Below are 12811 nucleotides of genomic sequence, written 5' to 3'. Positions count from 1 at the left end.
TACACGGCGGTGTTCTGCCACCGCTCGACTCGTCTCGCTTGCGGCCGAAAGGCAAGGCAATCACACGTAACGAAGCTCGTCGAACATGCCCGCCCGGACCTGCATCAAGCTGGCGAGCTCGAGGAGAAAGGACTGGAAGATGATGACGTTGGTGATGATGTGCGACACCGACACCTTGATTTCTCCCGCCGACGCGGCTTCCTCGTCGACCTCTGCCCCCTCCAACGCAGTGAGGCTGATGTCTGCATCGTTTACCTCGGGCCCGGCTTCCATCTCTTCACCAGCGTCCAAAGTCACGGCCGCCCCCGACGCTGGCTTCCGATCCAGATGCAGTGCGATGGGCTTGAGCTTGTCATCCGGTAGGCCAACACGCCTAGCCAGTATGCTCTGATCGACGGCTGCGTGGGACGATGCTTGGCTGGCGGCACTGCTGTCCCTCTTCCTCTCGTCCTGTCCGAAGACGGCCTCGCTCCTAGCGCTCCTCGCGCTCCTCGCGCTGCTGGGGGAGAGGCTGCGGATGGCGTCGCTGCCGCTCCTTCCAGGGTCGGTATGGTGTATCGGAAAGTCCCTTGGCGGCACGCGGATGGCCTTGGGCGTCATCATCTCCATGGCGCCCGAGGAAGCCGTGCCGGGCGTCAAGGCGCCGGGGCTTCGGCTCTGGTCCCTGTGGCCCTTGGGGCTCGCGGACCGACTCGGGGTGCCCATCTCGGACAGCAGTCGCTGCGCAATTCCCTCAATCGCCGACGGTCGCGGCGGCGAGCCGGTACGGAGCATCTCGTCCATACTCGGCCGCTCGGGCGTCATCTGCGGCGGCGGCGTCGGCCTGTGCGCGGGAGGCGGGTTGTCCAGCATGGCATCGGCCGTCTCGAAGGCCTCGCGGCGCTGCTGCAGGAGCTCCTCGAAGCGAGGGATTGACATCTTGTACGATTCCACCTGGTCGCAGAGGGCTTGAAGAACGCGCAGAAGTCGGGGGGCCGCGTCCTGCGACCACAAGGGGCGCCGTCGGCACCGATCCACCGCCTCGAGCCTCTCGGCCTCGGCATCACGAGGACCGCGCCGCGCCTCGAGGGCGGCCGAGAGCGACTCGGGACCGTCGCTCGCGACCGACGTCGCGTCGGTGACGTCGTCGGCCGCCTCCTCGTCGGCGAAGCTGTAGGTCTTGGGACTTCGAGCAAACCAGCCGTCGATCCTCATGTAGCCGCAGCAGGCCAAGTCCACGACCGTCTCGGAGACGGACAGGTTCGTCTCGACGGGGTTGATGAAGAAGGTGCGCAGGAGGTCGAGCATGGCGTTCAGCAGCGGGTCGTCGACGCGGAGGGTGTGAGTCCGCACGCCCCTAGGCACGCCAAGAGGCGTGTCGGGGATCGCCGGCAGCTCGCGGTTGTTGGTCGAGACGCGGGGGGCGACAATCTTCAGCGAGCACGGGTGGCTCTCGAGCCGAGACATGGTATCCTTCAGGACGTTGGCGTACACGTCATCGAGGTTGTCGGACCCGCCGATGGAGCCGGCGAGCGACATTAGGTAGTCAATCTCCTGCTCGTGGGCGCCGACGGTGCGCTCGGAGGCGTCTCGGGGAAGCAGTTCGGTCTTGAGCAGGGTGATGATGGCATATCGATGATGCCGCTTGAGGATGGCGGAGACGAGCTGGAGGGTCACGTGAATGGTCTGCTGGTTGCGCGAGCGCAGGCAGGCGAGGATCAGGTCGACGAGGTTGAAGAGGAGCGGCGTCGCCGCATCATCGGACCGCTCGGCCATCATGGTGGCGAGGTCCATGGACTTGCGCAGACGGGCGTCGCTGATGGACGAGCTCTCCCGCTCCTCGGACGGGCCCATGTCCGGGAGGGCGAGGAGGTAGTGGAGGATGAGGTTGATCATGTCAGGGTGGTCGAGGGACTCGAGTATGCGCCGCAGGTAGGTGAGGACGGCGACGGACGAGCCGCCGTCGATGTCGGACGACTCGAGCAGCGAGGGATACCTGTTTCGCACGTCAGCGCGGCGCGGCTCCCGACGGGTCGCCTCGCATCGACTCACAGCAGCTGTTGCAGGAAGATGACCTGGAAGTGCTCGAGCAGCGTCGACTTGACCTCGACGGAGCGGCAGTGGTTCAGCACGTCCTGCCAGAACAGCAGGTGGGACAGGAAGGTCTCGAGGTGCGACTTGAACTCGGCCGAGCAGGAGCTGACGATTTCGTAGCTGGACGTCGGGTGCTGGTAGTCGGAGAGGGCGAGGATGGGCGGCAGGTCGTGCGAGGGGTGATCGATGACGAGCTTGCGGCTCAGCTGGCTGTAGAGGGCGCCGAGGCCCGTGGCCATGAGGGTTGACAGGTCGCTCTCGACGATCCACTGCTCGAGCAGGGCCGAGCTCGAGGCCGCTTCGATGATGTACAGCAGGCCCGTCCTCGCAAAGTCGCCGACCTTGCCCTCGTGGTGGATGTAGTCCATGAGGATGTAGAAGAGGGGAAAGTCGGCGCGCTGGGTGAGGCCGGCGAAGGCGGCTCGGCCGCGGCCATGGCCGTCGGGCGGCGGGGCCGGCTGCTGCACCTTGAACCAGGCGGGGAGTATGTCGGGATCGAGACGGATCTTGGTGGTGATGTTAAACGCCAGCTCGACGACGCGCGACTCCGTGTCCAAGCCGAGGCGGACGCTGTTGGCACCGGTGATGCGCACGAGCAGGTTCGTCAAGCTCGTCGAGAAGGTGTCGTTTTCGACAAAGGCCTCCTCCTCGCTCTCGATGAGGGTGGCGAAGAGGAGGACGGCCTCCTTGATGATCCATTCGTTGTAGGACGTGGTGGCGATCTTGCCGATGGGCACGTATATCTGCTTGATGGAGGCATACTGGATGCACGGGTGCGGCAGAGGTCGACGGCTCTCGTCGCTGAGGATGTTGGTGAGCTCCTGGAGCCGAATCTCGAGCGTCTCGGCGGCATCGCTGTCTCGGGAGAGGTTGGTCGACGAGCGCCAGGTCGACTGTTTGCAGGCTCCGGTCAGGACCGGACGTCACGCACGCACCATCCGAGCAAGGTCTCCGCAAGCCAGAGACTCACCAGCAGATTCCCGTACTCCTTCTCGAACCGATGCAGCCGTTTGGCAGGGTCCTTGGCCTGGTCCTGGCGCGAGGTGCCCGCGGACAGGGGGCTCAACAGTCGTGACCACTGCGTCCCCTCGTTAGCGGCGGCAGCAAGCTTCGCTCTACAGGGAGGGGGCGGGGTCTGCTTACAAAGTCCATGACGGTGCCAGAGTCATGGTCATTTCCAGGAGAGCAAGGGACAATGAAAACGAGGAGGAGGAGGAGGGGGGGGGGGGGGAGAAGGGCGCAATACAGGGGAGGCTCAAGTGAGGCGATGGGGAGGTCCGCTCGACTCCTATCGTCGTGGGATTGCAGTGGAGCACTATAGCATTGTGGTTGCGTTCAGTTGGGTGCCAAAGTGAGGTACCTCTGCCCGCCATAAACTCATTGGTGCCAGCAAGTAAGTACCTTTTACTGTACTAGTAATACACCTACTCCGTACAGATGTGTCAGTACTTAGTACTTGTTCGTAGGTGTGCCAACACGCGTGTGTGCATGTACCAAGTAATACATTAGTACTAGTACTAATAGTACTCTCTACTCTGTAAGTATGCGCTGATGCATGTATTAGTACCTACTAACCTACTACTAGGTACCTAGGAAGTAATTGCGGCACAGTAAGTACTTGGGAAGTGTTAGAGCACGTTCATGTACTTACAACCAAGTACTATTAACATACATGTGTTATCCCCAGCCATGTCAGTCTGGTACAGCAAGTGTTCACCTACAGTCGGACAGTCGGGCCGCACGTACGGAGTCCGGAGTCATGCTGCACAGCAAGTTAGTACTGCGCCTACAGAACTGTTCCGTACAGGTGTACTGTAAGCTATTGAACTTACTTGTACGGGGTGCAGTGTAAGTAAGTACATGGGCGCTCATTTTCCTACGTGAAAGGACTCCGAACGGTACGGTCCTACTAATAATCCGCAATCAAGAATACCTGTTTTGAATACTCCGTACTTACCATACAGATGGAGTACGGAGTAAGTACAAGTACATACATGAAGTACGGAGTATTATACGGAGTACAGATACAGTACATCACCTAAGTACTGTAAGTACTATACAGTAAGTACTGTATACTGTACTCCGTAAGTACTGTACTTATTATGCAAGTACTCCGTACATACTCGCTCCGTACAACTACTGTAAAGTAAGTATATTACAGAGTATGTTGGCGAACTCCGTACTCCGCAATGCGTTCTGAAATAATACAGAGTATATTCCGTAAGTACTTGTACAAGCATACTGTACAACTGGTATGGAGTACTTGTAAGCTGCTGGATTATTAATGCCATGTTGTTCCTTGACACGGTACGGAGTACGGAGTACAGTACATGCGTTACAAGCACTTGTCCCTGTACTTAGTATCGTCACCCCACTGTTAACCACATCCAACTTCGAACCCCGAACCGTCCTCCAATTTTCACCCTCCATCGTACTCGAACAGGCTCGACGGCAACGCCATGGACCGTGTCGGGAGACTCGACCCCTCCGGTGCATGCGGCTGATTTGATAGCACAACATGCCCAACGTCCATTCTCCCGGAAATTGTTCACGTCTGTTGCGCGCCCATGGCGAAATATTGCAAGTAGAAGGATGAACCTCCGGGGCGACAAACGACGACGCGATTACTCTCTGCCGACATGAATGGCACCCAGAAACGCGGTCACGTGGATGTAGACACAAGGCCCAACCAGCCATGAGCGTTGCGGACGGTTGACATTAATAGGGAAGCATGTATCCGGTGCGAGAGGATATTGAAAGCCAACACTTGAACCCGTCTAGGCAACCTATGCCGAACATGTATCTTTCTATCTCTCGGGCCGCAGGTAGGGAACGTGCATCCAACGACAATTTACCCATCCGGTTTTCAATTTCGTTTAACTAACCTCCCTTGATTGCATTTATTCATCTTCGTCTCATACGCTTGATATTCATCTCTTCCTCGTCAGGGGACCTCTCGCTACACTCTCGATGATCGTCCGCGTCCTTCTCCAGCTGTCTGTCTGAGCACCATATTACATGGCTTGATGTTCCAAATCATATTCGAAGTACTCGTAGAAGGAGACAGGTGGAAGAATTCTACGAATCCCTTTGCCGCTCCAACTCCTTTGGCTCCCATACAACCCCCCTCAACCGTGCGGGTACTGTTCGCCTGTCACGCTTTCGATTTTCAGCGACGGCTCGGCAGCTCCTCTGTAACACAAACAATCAAGCTATCAATAGGCAGATACGCACTTGGGTAGGCAGAGATACATTCAGTCAGTCACGTAGACGGTATCAAAAGCAGCCTTTGCGACTGCAGCACACTTGCAGTCATGCAGACACACAGGCAGGCAGACACCGTAGGCAGATAGGCAGGCAGGCAGGCAGGCAGACACCGTAGGCAGATAGGCAGGCGGGCAGGCGGGCAGGCAGGCAGGCAAGTAGGCGGGTAGGCGGATAGGTGGGTAGGTAGACACGGAAATGGGGGCAGCGGACAGCGGTAGTGGCGGCAAGGCGCCGGAAGGGGAAGCCCGGCCCTGAGAGCCCGGGCGGCGGCCGGAGTGGCCGGAGTGGCCGGAGTGGCTGGAGTGGCCGGAGTGGCCGGAGTGGCCGGAGTGGCCGGAGTGGCAAGGAGACGTAAGCATCCCCATCCATGTCCAAGTTTGTATTACTGCGTTCCCATGGCAGGACTTGCGCTGCCATGCGGAATTTACCGATGGCTGTCTGCAGTCCCTGCTTCACTTTTGCGCCGGGATGACGGCGCCGTTCCGGCGCCGTCATCGAGCAACCCTTAGGCGTTGCATCCTTGTGGAAGGACTTGCGCTGCCCTGCGGATTGTATTGAGACATGTCTGCAGTGTGCATCTGTGCCAAGACACTGACACCGTTCCAATAAGTGTCCAAGGATCCTTAGGCGTTGCGTCCTCGCGGCAGCACTTGCGATGCCATGCACAAGGTATTGATATCCATCTGCAGCGCACACTTCCACTTTGTGCCGAGACTCTGGCACAAAGTGGACGATGGAGTACCATTAGGTGTTGCGTCCTTGCGGCAGGACTTGCGCTGCCATGCACAATGTATTCATGTCCATGTGCAGCGTACACTTCATCCTTGGGCCGAGACGCCGGCCACGGTCCGGTCGGTGAACATCAAACGATACACATGCCCAGGGTACTTACTGGAAGCATGAAGCCAGTCGGTCCCAAGATCCACCGCTCGGCCCCAGGAGCCCTTGGAGCATCCGTAGTGTCGTGGAGATGCAAACATCCCCATATAAGCAGAAGATGGCGCTGCCCCCCTGTGGTAGGACCTGCGCTGCCATGCAGATCGTATTGATGTCTGTATGCAGCCTGTACTTCACTTTTATGCCAGTAGTGGCACCGGTCCAGTGCGTTTCGAAAGGCCATGACCCTGAAAGAACCTTTTGGAACCATGACGCTGGTCGGTCCAGAGATGCACGGGTTTATAAGCTGGCCGCCAACCTGCTCTCCCTTCCAACTTTCCCTTCATCATCCTATTCTACCGCACCGCTCCTACATACCATCAACTAAGAACCGGCACCTAATGCCTCGTTCCTGAACCAATCCTACCCCTAGCAGTCTGTGTGCCATCACAAGCCACCATGGGCGTCGGATATAAAGGCTTGCCGGCCAAGAGAAATACGGTATGTGGCAGTCATTTCACTTCCCAAAACGCCGACCTTGACCTTTCCAAAGGCCCCATGCCTCGTCGTTTCCGCAACCTGACCGATTCTTAGCATGGCAAGCAGCCTCGTGGCGTCATGGACCAGCTGCACGATGCTTACATCGATGAACTTTTAAATTTCAAAGGGAACCCATTTGCAGGTGCTGAGAACTGGGTGGACCAAGTGGTTGCCGCAAGAGATCCGCTCGATAAGCCGTTCCAAGAGTCTCCATCGGTTGGATGGTCCGAATCCAATCCTGATCCGGAAGGTTGTCCCTCCGAATACAGTGGGCACGATGAAGCTGGAGCTTCTCACGCCGAAGGTCATGCCGCCGGCTACTATTCGCCTGAAGAACTTGCAACCTGTTGTGCTCAATATTCCTCCTACGAGGATTCGCGCGAGGGACCTGAAGATGGTACTCCCTCCAAATATTCGCACAGAGGGATTTCAACCCGTGCCGGCCAGCGGTCGTGTCTTTTCCCATCGGGTTTTGCAGCTGAGCTCCCGCCCACTACGGCGGCAACTACGTCGGCGGACAGGATCGAAATGTGTATACAACTGAGGAATTCGTGTCGTCAGGATGAGAATCTTGCGCCTCCCGCGGTGGTGAAAAGTAGGCCAACTCGTGCCCATGCCCATGCCTATGCCCAGACCGTCCCGATCGGGAAAATACGGCGATTTAGCCGGGCTCCTCATGAACGTCAAAGGGGCAGGTGGACGATCTGATCTTCTTGCTGTCCGCTTTTGAACCTGGGGACTGGCCATGGCTTAGGAATGACAGATTGTTTGGCAGTGGGAAAAAAGAAGGTCGCATGATTGTCCTACCTCGAGTACAGCTTTGGCACCGTGATGGAAGGTCATAGAATACAAGGGGATTCCCATTTGCCAACAAGTTGCATCGTTTCACTCGCCACGTGTTGGTGTCGTGCATGCTGCGATCCGTGAGGCTCGCACCGCATCATCAAGGACACTACGCCATGCTGTGCCGTCTGTGCCGTGCCGTTCGCGGGAGCCGTGCGAGCTGTTTTGAGAGCGGCCTTGCCAATCCCCGCGGTCAAGCGTGGCCGGGGGGCGAGGAAACGGCACGCATCTGATGAAAGAGGCGCCACGGGCACCCTTGGATGCATAGGAAATGTCTCGTCTCAATTCCACTACGGACCGCCATCTCATCCGTCCCCCCGCAACACGGGGCTAAAGGTCATCAAGTCGGGCTTGCCGGGTCGTCCAGGCCGCCGCCGCCGCCGCCGCCGTTGCCTTCCCTGCTCCCGCTGGCATCGCCGCCGCTCCCGCCGACGGCCGGCTCCGGATGGCGTGGCACCACGGCGGCGGGGGATGCGGAGGCGTCATCGCTCGCCTCGGTGAAGCCGCTGACGTCGCTGAGCATGCTCGAGCTGCGGCCTCTCGACTTGGCCCCTCGAGCCTGCGGCGGTAGAGGAGCGGTCGGTGACTGCCACGACACCATGCTCGGGGGTCCGGACGGGGCCGCCATCGGGGGCAGCATGTCGCCGCCGGACGAGGCGGGCCAGAGACCGGGGGGATAGTGCGGGGGCGCGACGGGGTGGGGGATCCACGGGCCCGGCTGGGCAAAGGACGGGCGCATCGGCTCGGGCGCCATGGCGCGGTGGACATCGGCCGGCATGCCGTTGGGGGGTGGCAGGTATCCCGAGAAGGACTGCACCTGCGCCTGGAGGCCGCGGAGATGGTCTCGCCGACCGTTGTTGGCGGCCACGACATGGCCGAGCCGGTCCGCGTAGTTGTTCTCGATGGTGGCAACCTGTTCCGAGAAGCGAACTCGGTCCTGCCTTCGTCGCTCCGCCTCGTCGAGGCCACGGCTGTTGGCGTCGGCGATGTTGGCGAGCTCGTTCTCGATCTTGGCGATGCGCGTGGCGATCTTGTTCCGTCGGCTGTTGAGGTTCGACTTCTCCACCTCCTTCGCCTTGATCTCGTCGTCGAGCTGCGCCTTGTGCCCCTTGAGCTCCTTCTGGGCCGCGTCGAAGACCTTCTTCTCGGCCGAGTAGGCCCGCTCGGCCTTCTTCTTCCGCTCGGCCAGCTCGAGAGGGTGGTCGACGCTCCTGAGCTGGTCGACGAGGCGGGCCGTGTCGCGCTCGGCCTGCGCCTTCTGCGTCTCCTGCTGGCGAATCTTCTGCTTGAACTTGTCGTCGCTGCCACCGGCCGACGAGAGCTGGTTGTCGGCCAGCTCGTTTTCCTTCCTCAGCGTGTTGATGCGCAGCTTCCACTCTTTGCGCCACGTCTTGAGCCGGTTCTTCTCATCGGCGAGCTTCGACTCGGCCGCGGCGATCGAGGTCCGGAGCGTCGTCGCCGGCGAATCCGGCCGCAGGGGGGAAGGCGCGCTCGGGAGCCGCGGCGACGCCGCGTCGTCCTGGCGTAGAGGCTCCTTGACAGTGCGGATGCTCGTCGTGAAGAGCACCTGATCGGTGACTGTGTCGACAAAGTCGCACACGTACTTGGAGGCGGGTCGGAGGCCGTAGATGTCGCCGGCCCACCGCGTCGACGGGGCGCCGTCGTCGGCCGAACCGTCGGCCGGGACGATGCGCGTCGGCTGCCAGAAGGCGTTGTTGATGCGGACGTAGAAGGGCTTCGACGTGTCGACGCCGGCCGGAGGCGAGGCGCATCCGTCGGCCCCCGAAGGCGGCATCGAGTCTCGGTCGGCGGCGGCGGTGGCGGCGGCGGCGGCGGCGGGGAAGTGGCTGGTGTTGAAGCAGACCTCGTCGCTGCCGATGTAGGAGATCCAGATCTGCCTCGGCTGGCGATCGAACGAGGGGGCGCACTCGAGCGTGTGGATGTCGTGCTTGTTGGACGGTCCGCGGAGGCCCTTGAGCTCGTACTCCTTCACGGCGACGATCTTGGTGCTCGCCAAGGCGGCCCACAGAGGTTGGTGCATGCGAACCTGGGCGCTCTGCTTCCGCCTCCGCTTGGACGTGGCGGCCGAATGCTGCACGGCCGAGGGGCCGGCGTCGGCGTCGGCGACGTTGAAGGTGCCGTCGTGGGACGCGTCGTTGCCGGCGCCGGCGCCGCTCGACGGCGAATTCGCGGCCGCCAGGTTGCCGGCGCCGGCGGGGGAGGACGAGGACTTGGCCGACTCGGGATCGCCGGCGGCGTTGAACCTCTCGCGCCGAATGTACCATTCGCGGACGTGGCGGACGATGCCCTGGGTCAGGATGTGGATGGCGAGCATGCTCTGCAGCCAGCCGTGGCCGTCCCTCCTGTCGAACAGCGTCGTCGTCGGCTGCGTCGGGTGGCCGAGGACGGCGGGCAGGCGCCAGCCCTCGGGAAAGTGACGGGCGAGCCAGGGCCAGTAGGCCTTGGAGGAGCGCATCAGCCTGTGCAGGAGCATCCAGACGAAGCAGGCGGTGACGCCCGTCGAGGAGCCGTCCTTGGCGTCGGCGCCGCCGCCGAGGGTGACGGCGACGACGGGCTTGGCGAACTCGAGGACGAAGTCCTGTATCGGCGGCCAGAGGAAGACCCAGATGAGGAAGAAGAAGAAGTCGAGGGCCGTCGTGGTGGCGAGCGAGGGCATCTGGACGAGGCCGTCCATGAGGTCGCCGAGATTGACGTTCCAGCCGACCTTGCTCATGACGGGCGGCACGAAGGTGAGCGTGGCGAAGAGGGCGTAGACTATGGTGAGGGAGACGTAGGGGATGTGCATGAGGATGATGAGGATGGCGAGCGTGTCCTGGATCGGCAGGGAGCGGACGACGGTGGAGGCGAGCTCGAGGGGGCCCGAGTCGCGGTGGACGTCGGTGTTCTTGGTGGCGTTGACGTCGATCTGGCGGTGGCCGGAGCTCGAGCCGGCGTCGAGGGCGCCATTGACGGCCAGGTTGGAGGCCGACGACTCCGAAGACGTCTCGGAGAAGGTGCCGAGGGAGCCCCGGCGGAGGGCGTGACCGGGCCGGCCGCCGTCGAGCGTCGGCACATGGTCGCGGGCAGGCCCGTCGTGGAGACCTTCGGCCGCGGGGGGGGACGCCGACGACGCCGCGCAGTTGCCGCCGACGTCGGGCAGCTTGGCGGCGCCGTCGGCGTTTCCGTGGCTCCTCTTGGCCGCGATACGCCTCCCGGGGCCTACAAGGCCATTATCGTGCCTCGAGTCGCGCGAGGTGGCGGCGCCGTGCTGTCGCTTGCCCGAGCCGGACGCGCGAGGCATGCGCAGCGTGTTTTGCTCCCGCTCCTGACGTGCAGACCGGGCAGTCCCGACGACGGGGCAGGGCCGGCGGTGCAAGCGGCGGACGGGCGATTGCGGCCGAGGGCGAGGACGAATCGAGGGCGGGCCACTCGTCGTGGCGGTGACGGCCGCCGTGGTCTGGCCTGATGGAGGCGAACGAGGGCCGCGTCGAGCTCGGCAGAATTCGCCAGCCAAGGACAGGATGGGCTGCGGACGGTCAAGAGAGAGAGGCGAGGCGACGGCCTCTCCTCCGCCGACTGTCGATTGGTGCGGTTGATGGTGATGGTGTCGAAGCTGAAATTGGAGGGATGGGATGATGGGAGGAGAGGGCGAGCCGGGTTTGGCGTCGGAAGGAACACTTGGAATATTTTCACCAAACTGGGGAAGGGCGTCAGATGCGGAAGGAACGAAGCATGGATGGAATTGACAGAACGGGAATGAAGCCACCGCTCCGCTGGGTGGGGGGGCGGAGGGGGGGGGGCGGCTTCAGGCGGCCAGCCAGTGAGAGAGGGCGCTGATGGAGCCATGGGGGAACCTGGCCGGAGCTTCCGCTGATTTTCACAGTGGAGGCGACTTGCTCGCGGTGCCGAGTTTGCAGCAAGCAACGATCCGCAATCTGGCTGGAGCACCTGGTCCCCATCGAGTGCTGGATCCGTCTGGTTCTCACGTCCATGGCGATGACATTGAACGGGTTCACATTGGTGCACGACCTGAGCATGCACGCATTGTAAGTGTAATACAAGCAGGTACCGCCTTTAGGGCGTGTTCAGCTGGGAGGCACTTTCGTACATGTACATGCACTAACACCACGTACTCCTTCCGGGGCATGTGTACAAGTACAAATGCAAGTAAGTACTTGCAACTAAGTGTAAGTGTACTTAAGTACTGAAGCAGGCGTACTCCGTACTTGCTCCGTACTGTGCAAGTACAGTACTCGTACTCGCAATTGTCGTTTGCTGGCCAGAGACTACCAGTAGTTGTACTGCCGAGTCTGTTCTAGCGTCTGGTGCCCAATGGATGGTTAAATTTTGCACCGCAACTCTATGTCCTTCGGTGCCTCTGCAGGACATGTTCCCTGCACAAGTGTACCTGGGGTGTGCAGGTAATTACAAGTAATAGTTGTCCAGGCCTGACCACTCCCAATTGAGTGTCTTGGAGGCACTACTCTGGGTGCGGCCTCCCTGCGTCTAGGCGTACAGTACTCCCTAATTACTGCGGATCCAGATACGGAGTATTAAGTATGAATACTCCGTACATGCTGCAGTAGGTGCAGTAGGTGCATACTGTACTTGTATGTGCTAGGTATGTAGGTACCTAGCAGTGCAGTACAATATGGCGGCCATTTATGTACACATGTATAGTAGGTTAGTAAGTGCCTTCGTATGAGTACGGAGTTACCGTATAGGCATTAGGATTTTAATATTCGTAATTACATACTCCGTACTCCGTACAGTACCAAGTATGTATCTAGCACTACCTATTTGGTACCTAGTACGTGCTACCAAGGTACCAGGCGAGTCGGGGCAAGCACTTGCCGATGTGCAGTATTATTATGGCTTACCATTAATACTGTAGGTAGTACTTAAGTACAGTACTTGTAGTACTCCGTACTTGTACTGTAGTCGTACTTACAGTACTCTGTACTCCGTAATACCCAGTAATTCATGACATTGAGGCCAGTTTTGGCCTTGATTGACGTGTCGCCCTGGAGGCGTTGCCCTTTGCCAGACTTGATTCGAACATGGGTAAATGAACGTCTTTCCCGTCTCATTCCCCCTCTCGATACAGAGCACTTCCGTAACCTATTCTGTCCTTTTTGCTCATTCAATGCCATACATCCGGCGAAAGAAAACCCTCGTCAAATTCTCTCGCATCTCAAACGAGGAGCATCTC

General features: G+C 60.1%; 3 protein-coding genes across 3 annotated transcripts; 1 reads left to right on the top strand and 2 right to left on the bottom strand.

Annotated features, from left to right (window-relative positions):
* Positions 1 to 60: 60 nt before the first annotated feature.
* Positions 61 to 3225, bottom strand: DCS_04139 (DNA polymerase epsilon subunit C; the record flags this gene model as incomplete). Its single annotated transcript, XM_040801451.1, has 4 exons — positions 61 to 1975; positions 2032 to 2966; positions 3044 to 3151; positions 3217 to 3225. 4 exons carry the CDS (start codon positions 3223 to 3225, stop codon positions 61 to 63), a joined length of 2967 nt encoding a protein of 988 aa, XP_040656484.1.
* Positions 3226 to 6675: 3450 nt separating this feature from the next.
* Positions 6676 to 7464, top strand: DCS_04138 (uncharacterized protein; the record flags this gene model as incomplete). Its single annotated transcript, XM_040801450.1, has 2 exons — positions 6676 to 6717; positions 6811 to 7464. 2 exons carry the CDS (start codon positions 6676 to 6678, stop codon positions 7462 to 7464), a joined length of 696 nt encoding a protein of 231 aa, XP_040656483.1.
* A 475-nt stretch (positions 7465 to 7939) lies between these two features.
* On the bottom strand, positions 7940 to 11591 carry DCS_04137 (ubiquitination network signaling protein; the record flags this gene model as incomplete). Its single annotated transcript, XM_040801449.1, has 2 exons — positions 7940 to 11296; positions 11586 to 11591. The coding sequence occupies 2 exons, from the start codon at positions 11589 to 11591 to the stop codon at positions 7940 to 7942; spliced, it is 3363 nt and encodes a 1120-aa protein (XP_040656482.1).
* Positions 11592 to 12811: the final 1220 nt, after the last annotated feature.

The sequence above is a fragment of the Drechmeria coniospora genome, chromosome 02 (assembly GCF_001625195.1).
Source record: "Drechmeria coniospora strain ARSEF 6962 chromosome 02, whole genome shotgun sequence".
NCBI lineage: Eukaryota > Fungi > Ascomycota > Sordariomycetes > Hypocreales > Ophiocordycipitaceae > Drechmeria > Drechmeria coniospora.
This window is presented reverse-complemented; position numbering and strand designations above follow the sequence as displayed.